At 44.5% G+C, this 14,367-nt stretch overlaps 1 protein-coding gene across 2 annotated transcripts; it reads right to left on the bottom strand.

The window, feature by feature from the left end:
- Positions 1 to 337: 337 nt before the first annotated feature.
- wfdc2 (WAP four-disulfide core domain 2) lies at positions 338 to 12,742 on the bottom strand. Of its 2 annotated transcripts, none has more exons than XM_048608406.1 (4): positions 12,555 to 12,742; positions 5,457 to 5,624; positions 1,531 to 1,668; positions 338 to 1,142 (listed from the first exon to the last, which is right to left on the bottom strand). In XM_048608406.1, exons 1-4 carry the CDS (start codon positions 12,652 to 12,654, stop codon positions 1,009 to 1,011), a joined length of 540 nt encoding a protein of 179 aa, XP_048464363.1. In that variant the 5' UTR covers positions 12,655 to 12,742; the 3' UTR covers positions 338 to 1,008. The 2 variants fall into 2 exon arrangements, with proteins under 2 accessions (XP_048464363.1, XP_020380167.1); XM_020524578.2 differs by having other exon boundaries at positions 5,457 to 5,594.
- Between the last annotated feature and the right edge of the window lie 1,625 nt (positions 12,743 to 14,367).

Raw genomic sequence — 14,367 nt, 5'->3', positions numbered from 1 at the left:
ATTAGGCTTTCTATGATGATATAATGACTAGAGAATACCAGAGCATAGAGGGAGGAGCAGGAATAGTCTACTCAGGACTTCGACACCACTTTTCCACAATTTCTCTCGACACCCTGGGAGACTATTTAAAATCAGCCTTAAATATCACGGAATCCCAGACTTGCTGTTATGCCTATGAATGAGCGCTTCACTCCGGGAGCAATGGAACATCCAGAATTCTCTGGGGTGATAAGTTCAGAGAATCACAGGCCTCAGAGTGAGGAAATGTCCCCCTCATCTCAATCCTAAATGACCAAACCCTTACCGTGTTGTCCAGTGTTCAAGGTTCCCATCCAGAAAAGTTTGACAAATTTATTCAAGTTTGTTTTTCGAGAATGTAACTAGGAGGATGAATATAGGTGAACCAGTAGATGTAGCATATTTGGATTTCCAAAAGGCATTCAATAAGATGTATACAAAAGCTTTGTGTACAAAACTGTGGGTCACATATTAGTATAGGTAGAGAATTAGTGAACGGACAAAAAGCAAAGGGTAGGGATAATTGGGGCAATTTAAGGTTGCAGTACAGTGTAGTAATATTCAGTGCTAGGGCTTCACTTCTTCAAAACCTAGAAAAATGACTTAGATGAAAACACGAGAAACGTATCCACATTTGCTAATGATACAGGGTTGTTGCTGAAAGGAGAGACATGCCACTACATGTCAGGACAAATGCAAGAATGCCAAATTTCAAACTATCACAACAATTTATACTAAAGAGGAAAAGGGTGATTTGATTGGCTAAAACATCGCCATGGAGGATGCAACAGTGCAACTTTCGGATTCTCTAGAAATGATCCTGAAGGAATTCCAATGTTGCTGTTATAAGACTCTATCAGGACTTCAGGAAAGCTCTAGTATAATTTCAGCAAAACAATATTTCAGCAGGGATTACACAGGGTCATGCTACAGCGATAACAATATTTCAGGGAGGTTCTAACAGAGTTTTAACGGGGTTCTGGAATGCATCTAACAAGGTTCGGAGCAGGCATGTCCACAGGTGGTTTTACAGCATTTCTGTTCCGCTGGGCAGTCCCCATCGTGTTGGCAAAATTCAGCACACATCTTTGTTCCCCGAGGCAGAGTGCATCTTCCTGGTTTCACTGTGTGAAGACAATGGAGACAAAATCAGGAGCTGGGAATACTGAGCACATTCACTTGAGGCTCTCCTTTTACCCTGACAAAATAAGAAGGAGAATTTGACAAATTTGAGATTTAATTTTTGAGGACATAACTAGGACGGTTAATGGGGGGAGCAGGTAGATGTAACATATTTGGATTTCCAAAAGGCACTCAATAAGATTTCTACAAAAGCTTTGCATACAAAATTGACATTACGAAGACCAATGTTAATGTCAATACACAAAAAGATGGCTCTCCCCACCCACAACATGTTGGTTCAGCTTTGAAAGGACTACCTCATACAAGACACTAGCTACAGTTATGTGTACTGAGGCCTCACCTCAGTTGTGTCTGGGGGTTGTACTGTACCTTTCTGTGCAGAAGTGCATGAATGGCCACATCCATTACTGCAGCATTTCTCATCCCCCAGACAGTCACTGTCGTCTGTACAGTATTCAGCACACACTCCAACTCCACCATGCCTCCGAGGACAGATCCCAGGTTTACCTGTGGAAAGCGAGTGTTCCACTCAGTCATGAGCTGCATCTGATACTGAAATGCAAAACTGCCCACCCCATTCCCGATCTGACATTCCTCCTGGCAAGGTTTTGGGAACAGCCATTCAGCCCCTCTCGTTGGTACAGACGTTGAGTGAGATCCTGAGTGTCTGAGTTCCATCCATGGCTCTGTATTGTTTAACACTCCTGGCTGGTAAACAGTGATTGCTGGGAGAAACATTAGTGTGAGGGCAAGGTGATTTGTGCAAGTGACAAATGGCTGGGATGATGCTTGTGAGCAGAGTGGAGGTGTTCCTCAAAGCAGCCTGTGCTTCATCTCCCCAGTGTAGAGGAGACCACACTGTGAGCAGCAAATACAGTTGACTAAATTGTGTGAAGTGCAGGTAAGTCACTGCTTCATCTGGAAGTCTAGGGTCTTGGATAATGAGGAGGGAGGAGCTGTCTTCTCCCTATCCTCACACAGTGTCAGTTTTAACTTGGTTTTGCTTTCAGCAGAAGATTGAGGTTAACATCTCCACTGGACCTACCGCTGTCTCTCCACATGCCTATTACCTCTCCCAATATCTCTCGTTCTGGGGCATCTGTGTTCATGAGTGTCTCTCACCCTCTGACCTTTTCCTGACCTTCCCTTCTGTTCCATTTGCTGGACAGTACAAAACCCATCATATCCCACCTCTTTCTTCAGTTCTGAAGAAGTGTCATACTGAATTCGAGACATTAATTCTGTTTCTCTCTTCACAGATGCTGCCAGACCTGCTGACATTCTCCACCACTTTCTGTTTTATTTCAGATCCCCAGAATCTGCAGGAAACCCCTTCCCACTTTGACCCCATGCAGGAATTGAGCTCAGGTGAGTTAGATAGAGTCATACAGCACAGAAACAGGCCCTTCAGTCCAACCTGTCCATGCTGACCATAATATGATGGAGAGATAGAGTGCTCTGGATCGATGTTTGTGGGTGATACAGAGTGAGGCAGGAATGGAAACTGTGAGGAGGACACAGAGAATCTGCAAAGGGACATGGATAAGCTCAATGAGGGTTCAACAGGATGACAGGGAAGGGAGCATGTGACCAATGACCTGCCATGATCATGTTGAATGTTGTAGTGGGTTACAGAGTCATTAAGTCATACAGCATGGAATCAACCCCCTCTGTCCAACCAGTCCATGCTGAACATAATCCCAAACTAAACTAGTCCCACCTGCCTGCATTTGGCCCATATCCCTCCAAACCTTTCCCATTCATGTACCTATCCAAACGTCTTTTAAACGTTGTAATTGTACCCGCACCCACCATTTCGTCTGGCAGTTCATTCCACACAGGAACCACTCTCTGTGTAAAAAAAATTGCCCCTCATGTCTTTTTAAAATCTTTCTCCCCTCACCTTAAAAATCTGCCCCCTAGTCTTGAAATCCCCCATCCTAGGGAAAAAAACCTTGCCATTCATCTTATCTATACCCCTCATGATTTTATAAACCTCTACAAGGTCACCCCTCAACCTCCTACCGTCCAGTGAAAAAATCTATTCAGCCTCTCCTTATAACTCATACCCTCCATTCCTGGCAACATCCTGGTAAATCTCTTCTGAACCCTCTCCAGTTTGATCACATCTTTTCAATAACAGAGTGACCAGAACTGGACATATTATTCCAGAAGACGCCTCACCAAATGCCTCACAATCTCAACATAACATCCCAACTCCCATACTCAAAGCTCTGAACACTGAAGGGTTCGAGGACTTGAAAGTTCTACTCCAATATCTATTTCTCATGTTCTCATGTGTCATGGCTGGGTAGTATGGCAGGAATAGTTATTCTGGAAATGTTCGACAGTGTCTCCCTGCCTCCAGTGAGAGAGAGAATGAATATTGTAGAAATTCTCTCTCCATTCCCCACAACACCTTTAGGGTCGAGAGATCTCTCTATTTCTTTCTTAAACATATCCACAGACTTGACCTTCACAGCCTTCTGTGAATTCCACAGGGTGACCACCCTCCAAGTGAAGAAATTTCCCCTCAGCTCTGTTTAAAATGGCGTACTGTGTATCCTAACACCATTACCCCATTATTTTCTCTACTTTATAATTTACTCCTAAAATCTGCAATGCTGGTCTTTTTTTTCTAAGAATTGTAACTGAAGAAACTGTACCTAGGGATCTTTGTACCTGAGATAACGCTGTAAGCGGTGACTTTTACACTTTTCACTATACTCATTAGAATACATGTGACCATAAAGCTAATTCTAATTCTAATTTTCTGGAACCCCTGGCCAGAGAAACATCCTACCGCCCTCCCTGCATCCAGTCTTTCCAGCCCTGTTAGAATTTTGTACATTTCAATCTGATCTCCTCCCAGTCTTCCACACTGCAGTAAATTCAGGCCCAGTTGACTTAATCTCCTCAAAGCACACAGACAGATCCCCGTGTTCACATCCTACTGCTCACTCTCTCAACTCACTGTCTCCTATCCCTCAGTCAGTTCCTCACCAAGTTAACCATTGTCCTTCAATTCTATAAACATTAACTTCTCCCCAAAAACACTCATCATTTGTGAATGTTGAATCAAAGGGTACAGTGGCGACATTATTGCACTAGATTGCTACAATGGTAAGTTCTGAATTCAATTAGTGATGAAATCTGGATTAACAAGCATGAAATTTCAGAAAACTAACTGATGACTGATTTCTGATGGCACTAATTGTGTGTCGAGGCTGTTGGGTCTTTAACCAGTGTTTCTTAACAGCTTAAGATGACACTTAAATATGGAAAGCCATGTTTCCAAGTTTGTTGATGACACACAGCTAGATGGTATTATAATTAATGTAGTTGGAAGTGTGAAATTACTAAGAGAGGTTGATAGGTTTTCAATACAAACACATTTGAGGGCACTCAGCGCTTTTTTTTTAATTCACTCATGGGATGTGTGTGTCGCTGGCTAGGCCAGCATTTAGTGTCTGTCCTTGATAAAGTGATGGAGATCTCTAAGGATCTTTGGTGAATTTCTGCAGCGCATCTTGTAGATAGTACACACTGCTGCTACTGAGAGTCAGTGGTGGAGGGCATGGATGTTTGTGAATGTGGTGCCAGCCAAGCGGGCTGCTTTGTCCTGGATGGGGAGTCAGGAGGTGAGTTACTCACCACAGTACTCCTAGTCTCTGGCCTGCTGTTGTAGCCATGCGTTTATGTGGTGAGTCCAGTTGGACAATCTGGTCAATGGTAATTCCTAGGATGTTGACAGTGGGGGACTGAGTGATGGTAACACCATTGAATGTCAAGGAGCAGTGGTTGGATGGTCATAGCCTGGCATCTGTGTGGCGCAAATGTTACTTGCCATTTGTCAGCCCAAGCCTGGATATTGTCCAGATCTTGTTGCATGTGAACATGGACTGCTTCAGTATCTGAGGAGTCACCAATGGTGCTGAACATTGTGCAATCATCGGCGAACATCCTCACTTCTAACCTTATGATGGAGGGAAGGTCATTGATGAAGTCTTTGTCTCTTCATGTTGCTTTTAGGTGGTTTCTTTGGAGCAATTCATGCCTCACTTTTTTTCTTCCCTATCTGCATCACTAATCACAGTGCCCCACACCGCACCCCGCGCCCCCCCCCACCCATCCCCATTCCAGTGTCACCCTGGTCCTCAGGTACGTGGTGTGGTTTACTCCTTAGGTCTGTTCAGAGATAACATTGTGAGGTGTTCCCAAGTGTGGTTTTGTGATGTGGTGCCCAGCTGTATTTGCGCAGGGCTCAACACAGGAAACAAAGGAATGATACTTACTGAATGCTGGGGGCACACACACAGCCCCACAGTCAAACACACAGCACTTGTCTGGCCCAGGACAGTCTTCATCACAACGGCATCCCCGTTTTGTCACTGCCACCACCAATCTCCGAGGACACTTGCCAAATTTAACCGCTGCAAACACAAGGCACAGCCTGTAGTATCCTACAGTCACACACAGAACCTTAGACTGCAATCAAAAGAGGCTTAAACAGTGGTCATAAAGAACACTGCTTGAACAAGCAGATGTGTAAAAAGACTTACAATGAGTGTTAATAAATTAGGTTTAAAAAAAGTGCAGCAATCCTTCAAAGTTCCTTAGCGTTTAAACCGGCATTTTTTTTTAAAATCACATTTCATTGCCCAATTAAAAATACTAGAAAATCAAAAGATATAATCTTTAACAACAGCAAATTTGGTTGATGTGAAGGAAGAGCCCAAAAGCTAGGACACAGCAGCGGTACACATTATGTCGTCTCTTCCTGGTTCTGTTCACTATCTCCCTGACTCCAACAGCTTCCCACCCCCTGCATCCATCCCTGTCCACATCTCCTTTGTACAGACCTCCATCATCAGAAACATAGCTGGACTCTCAGCTTGCCCTTTCCCTAAACAAGCTCTGCTCACCCATCAAAGAACAATGAACAAAGAAAATTACAGCACAGGAACAGGCCATTCGGCCCTCCAAGCCTGTGCCGATCCAGATCCTCTATCTAAACCTGTCGCCTATTTTCCAAGGATCTGTATCCCTCTGCTCCCTGCCCATTCATGTATCTGTCTAGATACATCTTAAATGATGCTATCGTGCCCGCCTCTACCACCTCCACTGGCAACACGTTCCAGGCACCCACCACCCTCTGCATAAAGAACTTTCCATGCATGTCTCCCTTAAACATTTCCCCTCTCACCTTGAAATCGTGACCCCTAGTAATTGAGTCCCCCACTCTGGGGGAAAAAGCTTCTTGCTATCCACCCTGTCTACACCTCTCATGATTTTGTAGACCTCAATCAGGTCCCCCCTCAACCTCAGTCTTTCTAATGTAAATAATCCTAATCTACTCAACCTCTCTTCATAGCTAGCACCCTCCATACCAGGCAAAATCCTGGTGAACCTCCTCTGCACCCTCTCCAAAGCATCCACATCCTTATGGTAATGTGGCGACCAGAACTGTACACAGTATTCCAAATGTGGTCGAACCAAAGTCCTATACAACTGTAAAATGACCTGCCAACTCTTGTACTCAATGCCCCGTCCAACGAATGAAAGCATGCTGTATGCCTTCTTGACCACTCTATCGACCTGCGTTGCCACCTTCAGGGTACAATGGACCTGAACACCCAGATCTCTCTGTGCATCAATTTTTCCCAGGGCTTTTCCATTTACCATATAGTTCGCTCTTGAATTGGATCTTCAAAAAAATGCATCATCTCGCATTTGCCTGGATTGAACTCCATCTGCCATTTCTCCGCCCAACTCTCCAAACTATCTATATCCTGCTGTATTCTCCAACAGTCCCCTTCACTATCTGCTACTCCACCAATCTTAGTGTCATCTGCAAACTTGCTAAGCAGACCACCTATACCTTCCTCCAGATCATTTATGTATATCATAAATAGCAGTGGTCCCAATACGGATCCCTGTGGAACACCACTGGTCATAGTTCTCCATTTTAAGAAACTCCCTTCCACTACAACTCTCTGTCTCTTGTTGCCCAGCCAGTTCTCTATCACTGCTGTATTCATTTGTGTTATGATCCTAGCTGGTGCTAATATTGAACAAGTCTGGTCCCAGAGTGAGTCCTGGTTTGACAAAAACATTTATTTTTGTTTACTCTTTACCATGATGGTCAGTAACTGAACATATTCAAAAGAGGCTGCCAGTGTACGTTTAACAAAAGAACAAAGATTAGGATAATAAAAAGCAAAAAAAAAGCAAAATATTTTTCACCATACAAAAGATCTATTTGAAAAGGGCTTGTTAAAAATTTCCAAACTAAGTATTCAGATCTTTTAGTTTCACTAACAATTGCGCACTACGCCTCAGTGAAGGGTAACCCTGTTTCCAATTTAAAGTTCCTTGTTTAATTGGCATAGCTGGATTTGTTTCCTTGCAGCCAACCTGTGCATTGTCTTGATGTGATTTCATTAGTCTATGTCAATTCCTGAGAATTTAAGCAAACTGCTGACAGAGCTCACTTATTTCTTAACATGGAGGGGTGTTCCTTAAAGTCCTCTTCCACAGCCTTCTGTTTCTGGAGATTTTCTCCTCCTGATATTAATTCATTTATTCCTTCTGCCCTGACTGTTTTGAAGACTGCTAAACTGCACTTCTGCTGCTGCAGTCCTCTTTTCTCTGTCTCTGAAAGACTCTCCACACTCACTAACCTTCTGGATAGTTCTGTGGTTTGAAAAGGAATTGTTTCTGCTCTGTGTCCCTGTGTCACAAGATGACTTGTTGCTACTTAACCCATTTTTATTCTTTCTTCCATCCTTATTCCAAAGCACTGAAATAATCACTTTGAGCGTTTGTAAGAGTCACAATGAAATACATGTGAACAAATTTCCAGATGGTGTAACACCTCTCACAGGAAATAAAATATGAAACAAAAACTATGTGTCCTCTGTTTAACACACACAATATAGAAACAAAATCCAAAAGTAAAGCTTTACAAGTTCTGTCCACTTTAGAACTCAGATTCCCAAATAATAAAACAAATAATTTTATTATGAGTGTTCATAATAACTGGCACACAATGGCTCATGATTTCTGATCCCCTCAAAGTTAACACTCTTGCTCTTGTCTCCAATCCAGCATACAGTCGCCTCCCCCTATCTCTCCCAACTCGTCCAGCCTCATAAACCTCCCCATCTCTCACTTCCTCCAGCCCTACATCCCTCCCTATCTTTGTCACCTCTTCCAGCCCCTACACTCCTCCCTATCTCTGTCATCTCCTCCAGCTCTAACACCTCTATCCCTGTCACCTCCTTCAGACCCACAACCCGCCCTATGTCTGTACCCTCCTCATGCCCCTACAATTTCTTGGATGTCTTCAATTCAGACCCCTTGCTTATCCCAATGAACTTTGACCCACCGCTGACTGTCCTGAGTCCAGGTGTCTGTGCGCCAAGGCTGGAATCCCTTCCCAAGATCAGACCTCTCCTCTCCGATTCTTCAAAAACAGCTCTTCGCTCACTTATCTCAACGTCTCCTTCTCTAGCTCCTGGTCTGTTTAATTCTGTCCAACATTTTGTGGGGATTTTTTGTTCATTCCTGGCCAGGTACCAACGCCAATTCCTGTTGTTGTCAGAGACACAGATGGACAATCGAGATTCTCGGACAATCACTGGGAAAGCGATTACAGGGATCTCACTACAAGCCCCTGAGATTCTACCACAGGCAAACTGCACTTAGGTTAGTTAGGAAGCTGCTGACTGCACAGACTAAATGAATCTTTTCTGTACTGCCTGGCAAACTCTTGCTGTTCTCTAATTGCAGCCATTTCCTGCATTCCTCATGCTGAGGGGAATGGATATTCCTCCAAGACTCACCCTGCCCCCAACGCCAATGAAAAGGGAGCTTGTGCTGAGTCCAGACTTCCTTATAACTGCCTCTCCATCCATTCGATGCCAACATGAAAGGTTACTATTATCAACGCTCAGGGGAAATGAGAGGCAGGGATCGAGAGTGGGCAGTGAAATCACTTTGTGTTAGCTCAGATCAATTGTCTCACTGTGAGGGCAGTCAGGCTTCAGGACGATCGAGTTTTCTCTTGGCCTTGAGAAGGTCGCTGCCCTAATTATAATCGGGGCAAATCCAGGCCCGGAATGCCGGGCCCTGCCAATGGAGTTAGATGGAAAGACTTTTGACTCTGTTTTAAAGATGGAATCAGTTCTCAGCAGAATGAGTTTGTCCAGGTGTTAGGCAGATGATGGAATTTTATCGAACTGGACAGATCAGAGCCTGGGAATGCTGCAGTCAGTAACTCATTTCCCCAAAGCCTGTGCACCATCTACAAGGCACAAGTCAGGAGTGTGATGGAATACTCCCCACTTGCCTGGATGGGTGCAGCTGCAACAACACTCAAGAAGCTCAACACCATCCAGGACAAAACAGCCCCTTCATTAACACCACACTTCTCCTGTCAGCATTCCATAGGGACCATTCCCTCTGTGACACCATAGTCCATTCCTCTATCATACTGTGACACCAAACGCAGGTGGTATGATACCTACCATTTTACCTTCTCGCCATCCTTCAAACACAACTTCTCCAGCTGTAGCACAATTTCACTTGTGTTTTTTTCAATCCTGTCTACTGTATTTGCTGCTCACAATACCGTCTCCCTTACACCGGGGAGACCAAACACAGTAGATTACTTTGGGGGTCATCATTGCCTCAGTCCACAAGTTTGAACCTGGCCTCCTGGTCACTTGCCACATAATGAACCATTAATTCATTCCCCCTCACTTAATTCTCAATGAGGAGTATTGTAGGCAGAAAGGGAACAGGTGACCACCAGGCAGTCAACAAGTAAGATGCCATGAGAGCTGAAATTCCCCAACAAACATGAATGCAGGTTGGTATGTTGCCTCCCGAGAGCTGAGGACCGACAATGTCACTAAACTGCTGCAAAGCACCCTGGGAGGCAGGGCTCAACAGTCAGCAGGCATTGGTCATGTTGGTACCAAAACCATAGGCAGAATGATCAATGTTGTCCTGCGATCAGAATTTAGGGTGTTAGGTAGGAATATAGCAAGCACAACCTAAATGGCAATAATTCTCTAGGCTGCAATCTTCAGCTAGAAGTGCCGAGTGGATGATCCATCCCAGCCCCGTCCAGTGGTCCCCAGCATTACAGATACAGGTCTTCAGCCAATTCGATTCACTCCATCTGATACCAACGAATGGTTGGAGACGCTGGATACTGCAAAGGCTACGGGTCCTGATGATATTCCAGCAATTTTACCGAAGACTTATGTTCCAGAACGTGCTAGTCTCCTAGCCAAGTTGTTCCAGTACAGTTACAACACTGAAATCTACCCAACAATGTGGAAAATTGCCCAGGTATGTTATAGAATAATAGAATCAGAGTCATACTGTGTGGAAAAAGACCCTTTGGTCCAACTCATCCATGCCAACCAGGTTTCCTAAACTGAACTAGTCCCATTTGCCAGCATTTGGCCCGTATCCCTCTAAACCCTTCCTATACATTTACCTGTCCAAATGTCTTTTAAATGTTGAAATTGTACCCACCTCTACCACTTCCTCTGGCAGCTCATTCTATACATGCACCACCCTCTGTGTGAAAAAAGTTGCCCCTTAGGTCCCTTTTAAATCTTTCCCCTCTCACCTTAAACCAATGCCCTCTAGTTTTAGACTCCATTACCCTGGGGAAAAGACCTTGGCTATTCACCTTGTCTATGCCCCTCATGATTTTATAAACCTGTACAAGGTCACCCCTCAGCCTCCCGACACTCCAGGCATAAAAGTCCCAGCCTATCCAGCCTCTTGCTTTGACTCAAACCCTCCAATCTCGGTGACAAGAAACAGGACAAATCCAACCCCATCAGTCTAGTCCCCAATATGTCCACATAACAATTTGGATATAAAGGACCTGGGAGCAGCCAATCAGTTCAGTTCTTGTGCCTGAGCAATGTTACAGTTTCAGTTGCAAGCACTAAGTGCAGGTAGCTCACAATTAAGAGGCTTATTCTTAATTGAAACCTGACATTATGTATCTCAGATGTAATGCAAGTAGTTATTAAGTAATAAGCCTTTATTGTTTATCAAGATTGGGCTCTCTCTCTTGCTGAAGGTTTAATAGGATTTCCTTTCCCACATAGTACCAGTAATTTACACTAACAATAATGGGAAAGATTTGAGTCACCTTATCAAGGCATCTCAGATGATTCATATGAAGTGGCTACAACTGACACAAAAGGTGATTGAGTGGCTAATTTTACTTTGCAGCTCCTTTCTAACCAAGATTCTGAACAAAATCTCCGTCAATGGCTCACTGTGATCTATTTTTTTTTCTTACATTCCTGTGGAATGTTCTAACATTGAAGATGCTATGGAAATAAAGTCATTGTTGTTGGCTTGGATTCAGTTACAGTCAATTTGGATTCAACACCCTGGCCAACAGCTTCATGGCTTGGAGCTCTGACATTACCTCAAGACAAATACTCAGCTCAGACCCAGGAAGTGGATTGTAAAAGCCAGAACCAGTGACCCAGAGGGGGAAAAAAAACTTGGGACCAGTCTGATTCCCCTGTCACCCTCACGATATAAACACTCACACTCTGGCCAATGATGCACAATTCTTCTGTATAATTAATCAGCACAATCAGAAACAGTTTCCCAAAGTCTAAGATCCATTTGTTCAACAAGCCATTGCTCAGGACCTGGGAATAAAGGAGTTTGGAGAGAAAATACGGTGTCAAAGGAGAGAGATGATGAGCGCATTGAACAGGGAGACAGCAGCTCAGAATTATATTGTGACCTCCCAAATTCAATTGAAAGACATTCTGTACTGGATGGCACACAAATATTCTGAGAATGCAGAGGCAGTGAAGCAGTTGAGAGGCGTACTTCTGAGGAAGAGCAGAGTGTTGCCGGAATATAGAGTGAAACTCATTTAGTGCCTATGCATGTTGTCGGGGTGTACAGTAAATGAGAAATAGGAAGTAGGGGGGTGTCCAAGAATTGATCCTGAGAGAACTCCAGAGGGAATAGTATGGAACAAGAAGGGAAGAAGCCATTGTCAAAGATTTGATGTTTAGAACAGATGGTTAAGAACGGAGAGAGAGAGAGATGCAGCCAAGGGAGGAAGAGTGAAGCAGACGCCAAACAGAGTTGCAGTCAGGAGAAATATAGAGTGAAAGTTGAGAAAGATGGTAGTGAAATAAATAGAAGACTTCAATGATAGCATTAAAAAAAAAGACTTGTAAAGAGGACACAGAGACAACTTGTTTCATTCACTCAATGATGGTGGATGAAATTGATTCATGTTCATTACCCTCGTGAATCAGTGAACCATAAAACATTCCCCATTGTCTCAGTTCAGAGGCTCTGAGGAAGAAGACCGAACTCACCGGTGGAGTTGTGTCCCTTTGCAGAGCTGGACTCAAGCCACAGGAAGAGAGTGCTGAGGGTGAGCACTAGGAAGACCCGGTGAGGAGACTGTGTTCCCATGTCTGACAGATAAAAAGAGCTGGATTCGATGAAACTACAGTCCCACAAACTGAAACACAGCTACTACCAGCCTGAGGATCTGGGCAGATCTCATTACCTCAAATATTTCAAGTATTCATGCTGTAATCCAGCCTTGTGTTTATGCACAAGATTCCGACAGGAATTTTGATGCCAATTTCTAAAGAAATGTGTTCCCAATTTATTTGCATCCCTTGGGGTCCTAGTGCTCTCCTTCTCGCTCAGAAGGTCTTTTGTTTATAATGAAGGCCGTGGCGAGCTGTTTGTGGGCAGGAAGTTCAGGAATTCCCAATCTCTACCCTGAGCAACCAGAGGAGGCACAAAAACGGTTTGCAAACTGGGTGGAGGGTGGGTAGTGGGAAGAAACCTGAAGAGATTGCGGCTGTTTTCTGCAGAAATATAAAGACTGAGGGAGAGCTTCAAGCTACCAGAAAGGCTTTAAGAAGACAAATGTAGAAATGTTTCCATTTGTGGATCAGTTCAAAAATAGGGATCACGAATGTAAGATATTCTCAATAAATCTGTTATAGATGACGAAATGTACCTGTCTCAGCGTGCACAGTCTCAGTTGTAGTGAGATCCCTTGGGGAGACTCAATGTCACCAACCCTTCTTCTTGGCATTGGTCCAAGTTACTGACATTATATGGGGAAGAATACCACACTAAGTCTATGTTAATAGCTAGTTACAGTATATCTGAAATTGTCCCTTGTGACAGTATCCCTAACCTAAGAGTTAGCAACTTGGATCTTAGCACAAGAACCGATCTTGGAACTTAGAACCACAACTGGTTAGCCTTTCCCAGGAACAGTCCTTTATACCCTGATGGGCAAAGTTTATCCCAGGATGTCAGTTAACCCTTTCAGGTACTGACTGCCTGATAAACCAAAACTTCTCCACCTCCTCCGGAACTTCCAATTCCCCAGTCCCCAACACCTCATCTTTACCATGGACATCCAGTCCCTATACACCTGCATTCCCCATGCAGATGGCCTAAAGGCCCTCCGCTTCTTCCTGTCCCGCAGGCCCGACCAGTCCCCCTCCACTGACACCCTCATCCGCTTAGCTGAACTTGTCCCCACCCTCAACAACTTCTCTTTCAATTCCTCCCACTTCCTACAGACAAACGGGGTGGCCATGGGTACCCGCATGGGCCCAAGCTATGCCTGCCTCTTTGTAGGTTACGTGGAACAAACCCTCTTCCGTACCTACACCGGCCCTAAACCCCACCTCTTCCTCCGTTACATTGTTGACTGTATCGGCGCCGCCTCGTGCTCCCACAAGGAGCTCGAACAGTTCATCCACTTCACCAACACCTTCCACCCCAACCTTAAGTTTACCTGGACCATCTCTAGTACCTCTCTCCCCTTCCTGGACCTCTCTGTCTCCATCTTAGGCAACCACCTAGAAACCAATATCCATTTCAAGCCCACCGACTCCCACAGCTACCTAGAATACTCCTCCTCCCACCCACCTTCCTGCAAAAATGTCATCCCCTATTCCCAATTCCTTTGCCTCCGCCGCATCTGCTCCCAGGATGAGGCATTCCACTCCCGTACATCTCAGTTGTCCTCGTTTTTCAAGGACCGTAACTTCCCCCCCTCAGTGGTCGAGAACGCCCTCAACCGTGTCTCCCACATCTCCCGCAACTCATCCCTCACACCCCGTCCACGCAATAAGAACCAAAAAAGAATCC

The sequence above is a fragment of the Rhincodon typus genome, chromosome 19 (assembly GCF_021869965.1).
Source record: "Rhincodon typus isolate 14 chromosome 19, sRhiTyp1.1, whole genome shotgun sequence".
Lineage (NCBI taxonomy): Eukaryota > Metazoa > Chordata > Chondrichthyes > Orectolobiformes > Rhincodontidae > Rhincodon > Rhincodon typus.
The sequence above is the reverse complement of the archived record's forward strand: the minus strand, read 5'-3'. Positions and strand labels throughout refer to the sequence as shown.

Excerpts from the sequence above, each read along its gene's own strand:
- wfdc2 (XM_048608406.1), bottom strand. The coding sequence starts at position 12,654 with ATGGGAACACAGTCTCCTCACCGGGTCTTCCTAGTGCTCACCCTCAGC. Across the intron at positions 5,625-12,554 it reads AAAGGGACACAACTCCACCG|GATACTACAGGCTGTGCCTT; the intron begins GTGAGTTCGGTC and ends GTGTGACTGTAG. Across the intron at positions 1,143-1,530 it reads ATGCACTTCTGCACAGAAAG|TGAAACCAGGAAGATGCACT; the intron begins GTACAGTACAAC and ends GTCTTCACACAG.